This window comes from Zootermopsis nevadensis, unplaced genomic scaffold, assembly GCF_977971745.1.
Source record: "Zootermopsis nevadensis isolate Lab colony 2312 unplaced genomic scaffold, Znev_1.0 Znev_ptg000028l, whole genome shotgun sequence".
NCBI lineage: Eukaryota > Metazoa > Arthropoda > Insecta > Blattodea > Termopsidae > Zootermopsis > Zootermopsis nevadensis.
Genome location: NW_028259160.1, coordinates 2417988 through 2429936, shown reverse-complemented (window position 1 = coordinate 2429936; position 11949 = coordinate 2417988). Strand labels below are relative to the sequence as shown.

At 37.0% G+C, this 11949-nt stretch overlaps 1 protein-coding gene across 1 annotated transcript; it reads right to left on the bottom strand.

The window, feature by feature from the left end:
* Window positions 1-383: 383 nt before the first annotated feature.
* On the bottom strand, window positions 384-11216 carry meng (serine/threonine-protein kinase meng-po). Its single transcript, XM_022063100.2, has 2 exons — window positions 10976-11216; window positions 384-3012 (listed from the first exon to the last, which is right to left on the bottom strand). The coding sequence occupies exon 2, from the start codon at window positions 2956-2958 to the stop codon at window positions 1810-1812; it is 1149 nt and encodes a 382-aa protein (XP_021918792.1). The 5' UTR covers window positions 2959-3012; window positions 10976-11216; the 3' UTR covers window positions 384-1809.
* Window positions 11217-11949: the final 733 nt, after the last annotated feature.

Genomic DNA, 11949 nt, shown 5'->3' with positions numbered 1-11949 from the left:
CGATAATATAATTTAGAAGATCAGTTTTTTCTATAAAAAATATATTTTATTATTGACTGTAATTCTCATATAATTGCTAATGTGATTTGTAAAATTGTTTAATTACGCACATATTCATTTTGACTCGCCTGTGTTTTGTTCTTTTTGTTACAAGTAATGTCTGCAAGCCATATTCAGTTATATACGGCCATATTTAAAATAACTAGTGAAATTTCATCGTTATCTATATGCTGTGTGGATTAAATTCAATATAGAAGGACACTGTAATACTGTATTTGAGAAATGTATACAAAAGGTTACGTAGATGTATAACCTGAGGGGAAGACAACACTTCAGAGAACTGGGAATGGATGAGGGGATAATATTAAAATGCATCTTAAAAAAAGCAGCGTGAAAATGTAAATTTAATCGATTTAGGATAGGGTCCAGTGTTGGACCTTAGTGAACATGGTCATGAAAATTTGGTTTCTACAAAGACGGAGAATATTCTGATTAGCCGAATGACTGCTAGATTCTTAAGATGTGCGTGGGTAACTGTGGTGTGGACATGCATCAAATTAGTATCCTCATATAGGCCTAGGCTGAATTTATTTTTGAAAAAAAAAATTACTTATATACGCATCGGGTCGCCGCCAAATCGCCCACGCAAAGAGAAATACATAAAATTATATTAAGGAAGTTCAACTCTCGAAATCTTAAAATTTACAATTTTCAGATAATGTTACTTCTTCCACCTTATTAAGTTTATTTTCAACCTCCTCAAAGTGAGCCCATTTAGAAATATTCATTTGGAATACCGATATTATAGTAAATAAATCGACTACAATTTAAATGTAAACACATTAAATATTATATTTATATGTTTAATTAACTAAAAAGTTAATTTATTATTCTACGCAAAAAAGAAACCGTGGACTGTAGTTTGTGGTAAAAATGGCATTTAATCAACTGCAGAGGTTATTTGTTAGGCTATTGAATGATATGAGAGGACAACTGCGCTCTGTTAACTGTAAAGCAAGATGGAGGTAAAGGCTGACGGATACTTTAATGTAAAACAAGGCTTATTCTAACACTGACTGAAGGGGCTGAAGGAAATCACAAAATATTAGGGTAATATGTGTCTCGACCGAGTTCCGAACAGGACACCTCTCGATTATAAGTCAGAATATGTTATCGCTAGGGTTGATTTGTTCGGTGGTAAAGACATTGAACTTACTGATCCCTCATCTACGGAACCCTAATGAATTCGTATAAGATTTAATTAAAATATATCTGCATTGTTCACTGAAACATATGGGAGAGGGTTAAGCAAGACAATTTAAATGTAACCATTTCTGTGCTGACATTTTGTCCAGCAAGAAATCCTAATACTCTTTACATTTATATGAAAATTTATCAGCTCAATTTTACTAAAGCATATAAATATCTTCAAGTCTCAAGGAATACCAGTAAAGATTTGTCACATACAGAAGATTACAAGAGACTACTTTGAAGGCGATATATATCTTTCATAGCACAGAAACGTTTAATACTAACACAAACCTAATACTCATTGTAAGAACGGTGGTCACTTATTTACGATACCCAGAGCTTTGGAGGCCTTCATCGTCATTAATTTTACCAGGATACATCGAATTCGTTCCTGCTAAAAGCAAATCCAATCTCATTGTGTCTCAAATCCCCCGGGGCACTAATAGTTGTGGGCGGTGCCTCTATGAGGTACGTGCCGCCTTCATCACTTACGCGAATATCAGTAACGCAAGAGTCACTTCTAAAATGACCTGACGCCATTAGAGGCATCTCCTGTCTTCATACACTTTCAAATTTTGCTGTGGTTTGATAATCACACTGGAGGAGCCATTCCCAAACTCGTTTCGTCATCGCCTTCTGGTCTATTGTCGTCTCTAGTCCATACCCACTCAACAGTTTCTTTAATCTGTTTTTACTTTCGTCAACCAAATGCGTCTTGTCGTCTAGTTGGTACAGATACATATTGATTGACTCTCGTCTAGAAAGTTCGATAACAGATGAAGATGCACACCCTCCTCCACAACTTGACGTCTTTCCAGATGTCTTCCTGTCTATCCAACGGTCTCTCAGATATTTAATAATCTCGGTCGCAGACGACCTCTTGTCAGGCTTTCTTTCCAATAATCGCTTTATCATCCTTAGGAAACGAGATGTAAATGGGCGGAATTGCACTGGTACCTTCGTCGTTTTTCTCTTTTGCCAACGCATAAAATTGCAATAATCGCTGTCAGATATATCAGCAGATTGCCACGGAGGACATCCGGTCAAACATACAAACAAAATTATACCAAGTTGCCAACAGTCCGATGAAAGTTTACATTCGTATCTCTCGTTACTGACTAGTTCGCATATTTCTGGTGGTAGAAATGGTTGCCATATGCACCGATGTTTTGTTACCATGGTACCTTCTCGAACGGTTGCACCAAAATCACAGAGTTTTATAAGTGTCATATCAGCTGCGAATACCAAAATATTTTCCAATTTTAGATCACGATGAACTAATTTCAGTGAATGAAGGAATGTAACTGCTGATACCAGTTGCTCAGCTATTCTTTTGCAGTACAATTCCGACAACCCCCCGGCCTTCACAGATCCAGAAAGATCACCAAGTGGAGCGTATTCTTGTGCAAATACGAAACAGTTCTGAGTTGTGAAAGCTACAGGATAAACAGATAATATATTTGGGTGTGCACTTAAGTGATAACTGTAATGGTATTCTCTGTCGAACTCATTTTCAGCAGTGAGTTCCATGTGGATGGCTTTCAACACAACTTTGGTGCTCGTGCGCCGATGTCGCACGAGTAGAATCCTGGCGAAGCTGCCTTCGGCAAGGGTGGCTCGGATGTCGTACTCTGTGGAAATATCGATGTCATCGAGTTTTGTCTTCTGGATGTTGTGCACTCCCATCTCTTTCTCCTTGTTCTTCATTCTGCCTTGGCCGCTTTTGGCAGTCGAAGGCCAGCTACAGCTATACCACAAATCCTGTCAGAATGAAAGAACACGCCAATGAAAATCAAATTTACTTTCACAAACAATCGAACAGAACTATCGATGTTGGTGTTATGGGTAGTAACGCCGTGTGGACTTATAAATACATATCGACGTTTCGGAGGAACACAAAACATTCATATTCTTGGCGTCTTTAGGCGTTACAACTCAGAAGACCAACATCGATGTATTTTATCGCAGTGAGAACCCCAAGTATCTTGTGTTGTTAATAATATATTTAAGTAATGCAAGTTATTTCATTGTCTAGTGTGACAGATTGCACATATGGCTACACGATCGAATCCTAGTTCAGTCGGAACATTCTTCATTGAAATTACGAGTATCTTATAGATTGTATTATTATTCCATCTATCCACCAATTTATAGGGTATTTACTTCTACGTACCTAAGACAAACCTTGCTTCTGAGGTACATAGTGCAGCAGCTATTTCCGAAATACATTTTGTTTTTATTATGTGTTACATATATATATTATATAGTTTTATTGAGAGGGATGACTATATATGTTACGACAGCGTCTTTCGAATGATGTATGAAGATCCTAAAATGGCAGTTGTCGTGTTCGCCCAGAATGTTGGCCAAATATTTTCTGAGTGACTTGGAGACAGTTCCAGTTGCTCCTATAATTATTGGGATTACTTGTGCTTTTCTTTTCATATTCTCTGTATTTCTATGAGAAGGTCCTTGTATTTGAAGATCTTCTCCGCTTCCTTCTTAATTACATTCCTGTCAGTTGGTATTGCTATATAAATCAAGGGACGAGTTTCAGTTTTGTTTCGGATTTATTATTATTATTATTATTATTATTATTAATATTGGCTCTTGTAGCTATTGAGTTAGCGAGTTAAACAAAAGAACTGAACTGAATCACTATTTTTTTCTGAATTACTTATTACTTGAGTATATATTTTGTCTATCTTAAATTTGTCAGTTACAACCTCAAAGATCTGCACCAATACTATATAATGGTAATGATTTATACTTGCATTTCATAAATACTGGATTCGAATCTAGGCCGTTTCATGGACTCGTGTTCTCTAATTAATAAGTCGGTCTTGTACAATATTCCGAATTTCGTCATTTTTCAAGTTTGTAATGAAATTGTGTTTGGACGACCTTGAATCTGAAGTTCCTAAGGAATTGTAATCATTTCGATACTCTTTTGTCTCTGAGTTAAGTCGTAATAATCCACGCGCCAATTGTTACTTCTATTTTAATTTTGTTTATGATCTATCAGAACATGTGCTGCCATATGCAATCTCAACGATTTGTGTATTATACTGACTTCCTGTTTGTGAGAATAAAAGTTTTAATTCGTTAAGTTAAGTTAGGAACATCCATAGGCTTATCTAATTTTAACCTATTTTTACTTTGTTGATTTTTACCCGAATATTTCCTTAATTGTAGCGAAATATTTTAGGAAATTTTCTCTTGAGATAACCCACAGTTCGTTTACAGACAAGAAATCACTTGCCTTTTATGGGCCCAAAAGTTTATTACTGTGTTCACAGAAGTCCGCCACTGCTGCCTATCTTAAGTCAAACTTCCATCTAATTCAAGGTCTTCCAGGTGGTATTTTCCTTCCAAGGTTTCTTACTAAAATACCGTGTACGTGTCTAATATTTATACGCGCTATATGCCCTGCCCAACTCATCTTACTTGATTTGATTTCCCAAAAAATATTTGGTGGAGACTAGAAATAATTAAACTCCTCAACATATAATTTGCTTTTAATTCTTTACCTTAGATCTAAATATCCTCTCCAGTACTTTATTCTAAAACAACCTCAGTATGTGAAAATCTATGAACAAGAACTTAGTAACGCAAGTACATTTTGGAAAATGAAAAATGCAATACCTCCGCTTTCCTATTTACAAACTAAATGCATAGCGATAACTGAAGATGTGTCACAGACGGCGATTTGGAAGGGTGGTTCGTAGGGCGCCTTTACCCTCCCAGAGCCCTAAAAATAGACTAGAATGCAACCATCCCCTTGCCGGGACAACAGCTATTCTCATCCTGATACAAAATCGATAAAAGCTGACGTCACATTGTGTGTATCTGCAATAATTCTTCTGTCCCAAGGGATTGGTTTTGTTACCTTTGAAGCAACACACGCCTGGTTGATGCAACCCGCTATCCATTATGCAGCGAACCAAACGTAGATTAAGGATGTTTAAATATTTAGTGCTGATGGCAGTTTATAAAGCCAAGAGGAAGGAATTTCGAGATGCTGGATGAACCGTGTAATGGAGAGCTTTGTAATCTGTACTCCTCAACAATTTTATTTGGAATGATGAAGATGGATGGACATGTAGCATGTATGAAGACCATACAATATTGTATTAAGAAACCTTGTAAATACTATGTGTTGAGGACACAGTAGGTGCGGACTGGATTAATTTGACTTAGGACAGAGACTGGTGGCGGGCTGTCGTGAACACGGTTATGAACCTCTAATTACATAGAAGGCTGTACGTTTTTTTGGGTACTGGGGTGATTGTTTAATGATGATTTGTAAGAAAATAACGTAAAATGAATAGGATGTGGTCTATTTTAACATATTTTAGAATTTACCCAGAGGAAATGAGAAAAACCACTACAAATTTCGCGGTCTTTCCAATAAATATATCTTGCGGAGGAAACAAGAAGTGCATGGAGAATTGATGCAGAAACTGCTGAAGAATAACCCTTTGGAAAATCGAGGAAACTGGATGACAGTATTGTTCTGAACCTGATTGGAATAAATTGGGAGGTCGGGAGGTTGATTGAACTGGCTCAGAATCTTGTCTGATGGCGGGCTTTATTATTAACGATATTTAGCCTTCGATTTCTGCTACAAAACATCTAATTAGTTGCGGAGCGTGTATTAAACTTTGTTAAATCTTCGGGTTATGTTAGCTGACACGTGGTTCTTGGTGTCAGTTAAAGCTTTAGTGATAGCGATGTTAAACCGTCTGTTTCTTGTACCAGAGAGTTTGCTGTTGTATTCAAACTGTAGATTTGGCAACGACAATTGTTGAGAAACTTCAGTGATGTTTTGTATCTAATATTATTTATTGTTTTCTTCATCTAAGTAAGAGGTTCACGGCTGCTGTACGCCTTTGAATTGGTATCAATATGAGAATACCTGCACAGATTTTGGGCGTAATTTGAATAAATCGAAATTAAATTTATGTGGTTTATTTCTGCTTATTGTAGTCTATATGAGCTGTGAATATGATAAAGACCAGTTTAACGAATAGGATGTTTTTTGCTCTAACAAACAAACAAAGGAAATAAGAAACTAAGTAGCCAAATAATTTATTAACACATTAAGTAACTAAACAAATGAGGACTGAAATATATGAAGTTATAATATTGCCTGTTGTTTTGTATGGTTATGAAACTTTATGGCTCACATTAACGTAAGACGATACATTGATGATGTCTGAGAATAAGATGCTGTGGAGAACATTTTGACTTGAGAGCTGAAGAAAATAGTATAATAAAATTTTTCACCATTTTTGCTTCTCAGCAAATATTATAATGATCTAATCAAGAATATAAAGAATTGCGGGTACATGAGCACATATGGAACAGGTGTGATATTCACAGTACATACCTCCATAACATTTTATCGATAAAACCTAAAAGGAAGAAGCCATTTGCGATATGTAGGTGCCTAAAGAAGGGCAATAAAAACTGAATTTTTAGTAGAGTGTGGAGGTGTGGACTGGATTCAAATCCTGTGGTGGGCTGTTGTGAACACGGAAATTAGCCTTTGACTTTAATGGAAGGCCGGGATATGTGTTGACTAACTGTTAGAATATTAGCTTTATAAGAAAGACTGCGCTACGTGGAGTTAATTTTGCCTGATTAGATTTTATAGAAATGTGAACGTTTCGCTACGTGATTTACAAAACCTGGTGAAAATTAATGACGTGTTGAAGCGTGGCATTTATAATGTTATGTGGCGATAGATCATAAATGTAGTTAGCCTGCCGATTGTATTTATGTATGAACAGTTGCAAACATGACGATAATCGACCCTGCCAAATTTAAGGTAAATTGTAACTGTAATGTATCGCTCTATAAAACTATACACATAACTGAATCATGAAAGCATATAACTACTGATTTGCTATTTTCAATATCTAGTCTAACTACGTAGGTTGAAACATACGTCCTTCTGATAGATTCTTTACGTAAATAATTTATTAGAATCCTATTGCATGTCTTAAATTGTGTGTTGAGCGAAATATATTTAAAGAACTCATGTTCTATACCCGGTTATGAAAAATATGCTTCTCATATAGATGTCTTTTTCTACAAACCATAGCCACTATGCCTAATAGACAAAGTTTAACAATAGAGAAAATTATCATAATCAACTAGTTAATAGTTTATTTGCAGTATATTTGAAGCTATTCTGATCAAGAGAGTTCTTTTGCAAATAACACTTCTAGCATTTCCATACAGGAAACTCTCTTCACAACCTACTTATTCTGGTTAAAATACTCATTTCTAGAAATTCAGTATGCTTATATTTCAAAGAAATTGCAAACGTCACTAGAAGTTTCTGAAACGGTTTTAAACTTGCCAAGACGCGAACTGATTCTTGTAATAAATAACTGATATTTGTGGCCCTCTTGCTTCTCCCTAATAACTAGCTGTTCTGTTACCGCTGACATTTATTTATTCCTATGTTGAATATATAATTTAATCAACTTGGTAATAAATTTTTGCGTCTGGAGGAACATGTATGTTGTGACAAAATCTCCATGCACTACGCCAGTCTAAGTTTCAGTGTGGACGGTCCTGGAGTTAAAAAAAGAGCCCTGTGTTGAACGTTATAAACCGAAAAATGTTTATATAGCAGTGATCATTGAATACTGTGGGTGCGTGAATACGGTCTGACGGAAGACAGAGATGGATAAAGCAGGGAAGACATAGAATAAAGTCAGTAAAATGGAATGAGGAAAGAGGTCAATTGGAATAAAGAGGATATGATGAAATAAAGGAGAGAGAGAAAGAAAATAAGAAGGAAGGAAATATAGGGAAGTGGTGGAAGAAAAGAGACAGGAGGAAAGGTGTAGAAAATTAACGAATAAATAAGTGAAGAAAGAGAAACGGAAATGTAAAAGGGAAAGACAGAAACAAAGAATAAAGAAGAGAGAAGAAAAGAGGATAGGAAATGACGAAGGAAATGAGTGAAGAAAGAAGTGAAGAACGGAAGGGAAAAATAATAATGGTTGATTCTTAATCAGTAAACTATATTTGCAAACCTTGAGACAAAATGCGAAATGAAGTACAAGGTATTTCGCTTATGTGTATTTGTATTCCGAAAGTAATGAGCAATATAACAATTCCAGTTGGTCGTTAAGAGGGACGTTATAATCGAAGTAGCCTATTTAAAGCTTGATTTGTTTGTATGGTTTATTTTAAAGGAACATTGCGTAGCTCCACGAAGCAGAGTCCTTGAGAAGATGATATTCCCTCAACTGATCAAGAAATTTCCCGACTTTTAAGGAACCCTAAGTTTCACTTCCATGTTCAAAAGAGCTCACCACTAGACCGTACCCAAACGCCCAGACCTCATTTCTTTGAGGTCCATTTAAAAAAAATCCATCTACACTTAGGTCTCCGAAGTAATATCTTTCCTTCAGGTTTTTCTACTAAAATTCTAGACGAATTTGTCATCTCTCTCATGCGTGCTGTTGGCACCCACGTCTCATACTTAATTTATTTATTCTAATAAGTGTGACTAAAAAGTTTGCAATCAAATCAGTACCAACTTTTTGTGCTTGTTAAAATCGATGTTTGCATTTTTCGCATGAAACAAGTCGAGAACGGACAAACCAATTTGAACGAAATTTGACACTGGAGAATTTTATTTTAACTATCTTGTTTAATTTTTATTTATATCCGACAGTTGTAACGACTTTGTTTCTTAAGCCTATTTCGTCATTTTGAGAAATATGTTTGTCCGTAACACAATACATCATTTTACCGTCTGTACCAATTGTTTTCCCCAAAAATTAATCTTTCTCGCCTTCCAGAATCACTCAGGGCAGTCGTTCTGATTTTGATGCAATAATTAAAAATAATTAAATTCACTCTCATTTTTACCCGATGATTAATGTGTTTCTGTCTTTAACTCTTGTAGTTAGAGTACTATAACATCTGTAAAGTAAAATATATTAAACCCTGTACTTCCATCTCTCAGAAAGATCTGATTTCCAAAGCTGCTGGCAAGGGCTTTGGTAGGTAGGAATATTATGACGCGGGTATCAAAGGTCATTGACTTAGGTAACACTGACGTCACTGGACACGCAAAAGCCAAATGTCGGACTGGAATATTCCCACTAAGCATACGTTTACATCAACAAACAAGTTAATCTTTTTATGATTATAATTAAGAACACATTATTCTATTATGCCATCGAGAACGATGGACCCGAAAGCAAGACTTCGATGAATTTAACAGCTGTCAATGAAGGAATTTAGCCACGTGCACATAACGCTGTAGAGAAATTGTTGAAATTTAATTAAACTGGTTCTGTAAGTAGGATTTGAGGTTTTCACGACCGTGAGACCGAAGATGGTTGTCTTCTGGTTTGTAGCGTCGTGAAATCTGGTAGAAGTTTACCAACATTTCATAGGTCTTAGCACTGAAAATGGTGGCAACAAGGACCCATAAAAAGTTAGTATAGGCTACTTCTACCAGACTACACGGCGCTACAGCCCAGAAGACAGCCATCTTCAAACTGGTTTTGTTTCACAAACCACTTTTAGGTCGTCCTATCGTCTCATAAGAGCAAAATTGTCGTACCGAAAATGTGTAGTAGTCCTTAAAAAGCGCCGAGACTACTCGTGTTCGTTCTCCGTCTCATGTTCCTCCGTGTGGACGGTTTTACGAGCCGAAGACCGAGCAGTAGAGCCGTACACACCGGCAGCAGTCGCGCCGAGCCGCTTCAGCACGAACGCTAGCATGAGCAGGCTGGACGTACCTTAATGACTTAATGACCGGCGGAACAGTCTGGAAATCTATCAGGACAAATGCTGTAGGACTATAGTACAGGTTCAAAACTAATGTGTCGTTGCGTCTGCGAAATGCCTTGATACAAGTCTTCCTCAGTCCCTCCAGCCGATTGCTGGAATGATACTTCCACAGGTACATTCAACTACGGCCTTTTCCAAAACGTTTCCAGTCGCACTGGCATTTGACACAACAATAACCGGCCATTAGGTGTGCACGTTCGTAAAGAATTCGCAATATTTATCCTCACCTGTGCGGTGTCGAGTAAGGACGCAGCACAAAAGCGTCTTGGAACTATTTATTAACAGCTTCCCAGGTTAAATTTTTCTTTCATATTTACACAACAGTTTGTCTAATATTAATATTAATATTACCTTTACACGTTCTACTTTAAATTATGTCTGTTTTTTTTGGTATCTAACAACTCAGTGTAATTTATTTAGTTTAAAAATTGTATATTGGATAAAACCTTATAACATTCTTAAAACGACCAAATTGTTGTCTAAATTACAAGAGTTTGAAAAGAAATATCAGAGGAAATATTTGAACGTAAGAAGTGGGCAGTTTATGATATTACGTGGAGAGCAACTTTGTGATTTAAAGTCACCTGGTATTGTTAGGATGACGAAATCTATAGACTACGGTGGGCTGGAGATGTGGTTAGAATGAGCGAAACAAGGAATACGTACAGAATTTTGGAACCGAAATCTGAATAACCTGATAATGAGGTAAATATTACATTTGTGTGAATCTCGGGTTTATTGGTGGTGAGGTTGTGAAGTTGGTGAGCCTGATTCAGGCGGGCTTTGATGAACTTCCGAAATCTGTGGTACTTGCGGTACAAGGATGGGGAATTAAGGGTATTAGAAATGGGAACAAGACGAAAGACACTTATGAATTATGTTTTTAACTTACTTGTTTAACTGCTGTTTAAACGCGATGCACCTCCAGTACCTTCCTAGGCTTCCCAGTAGGATTTCGATGTCTTGACGTTATATAACTGTGTAAGTCTGCAGGGGATTATATATCTTCTTATAACACGTGCTGACAAACAGAACATACGCGGAGCATGTACGCGGTTTAGAAGTGTCCTCGTGTTGTGTCTGAAGTCACGCTTTCAGGCTGTCAGTTGTTTCACCAAGTGTGAGGGTTCCCAGACGTGTGCTCTGGTTTATAGCCTGATCTGAAGGCGGCGTCCTGGAGGGGCGCATAAGGCCGTCGCACGCATCCCCGTCTGCGCACCGCTCCTTTGCCATGGCGACCAGCTTAACCTTTGTAGTTCTTCACCTGTTTCGATAGTATCGCTATGATATTTATATCTGAATTTGATTACAACCAAAACTGACCTAGCATTGTACTCTTCAGGCTGTTAAATGCTTATCTTCAGTACTTTAAACTGAATTCACAGATCTGTAACAATTCACGTACTAATATAAATACCACTGAAATGGCTGAATGATTAGTTACAATGTAATAAATTGAAGATTTCTGTCTTCTGGGTTGTTGCGCTGTGTAGCCTGGTAGATGTTTACCAACGTTTCAGACGTCATACTGCCTCCGTCATCAGGGCGATGAATCGCCCTGATGACGGATGACAGAAATCTTCATACTCACAGCTGTGAAAACCTTAAATCATACATGTAATAAATTGTTTGACTCACCCGATAGTTGTCACGTCGTTTAATGACGCGGTATCAACTGTACAGCGGCGTTGAATACGGCAGTATGGTTATGTGTAGTACTGAAAAGAACTGGTCGTGGCCGATATAAACCAATAATGACATTCACTTGGAATGATTTATACCTGGGTTATTTAACGACGTATTATCAATTGCAGAGTATTTACAGCGTAAAATTGCGCGATCGTTGTGAATTATGAATAGAAAAAC

Bases quoted from the DNA above. Each gene is read 5' to 3' on its own strand.
- meng (XM_022063100.2), bottom strand. From the start codon at position 2,958: ATGAAGAACAAGGAGAAAGAGATGGGAGTGCACAACATCCAGAAGACA.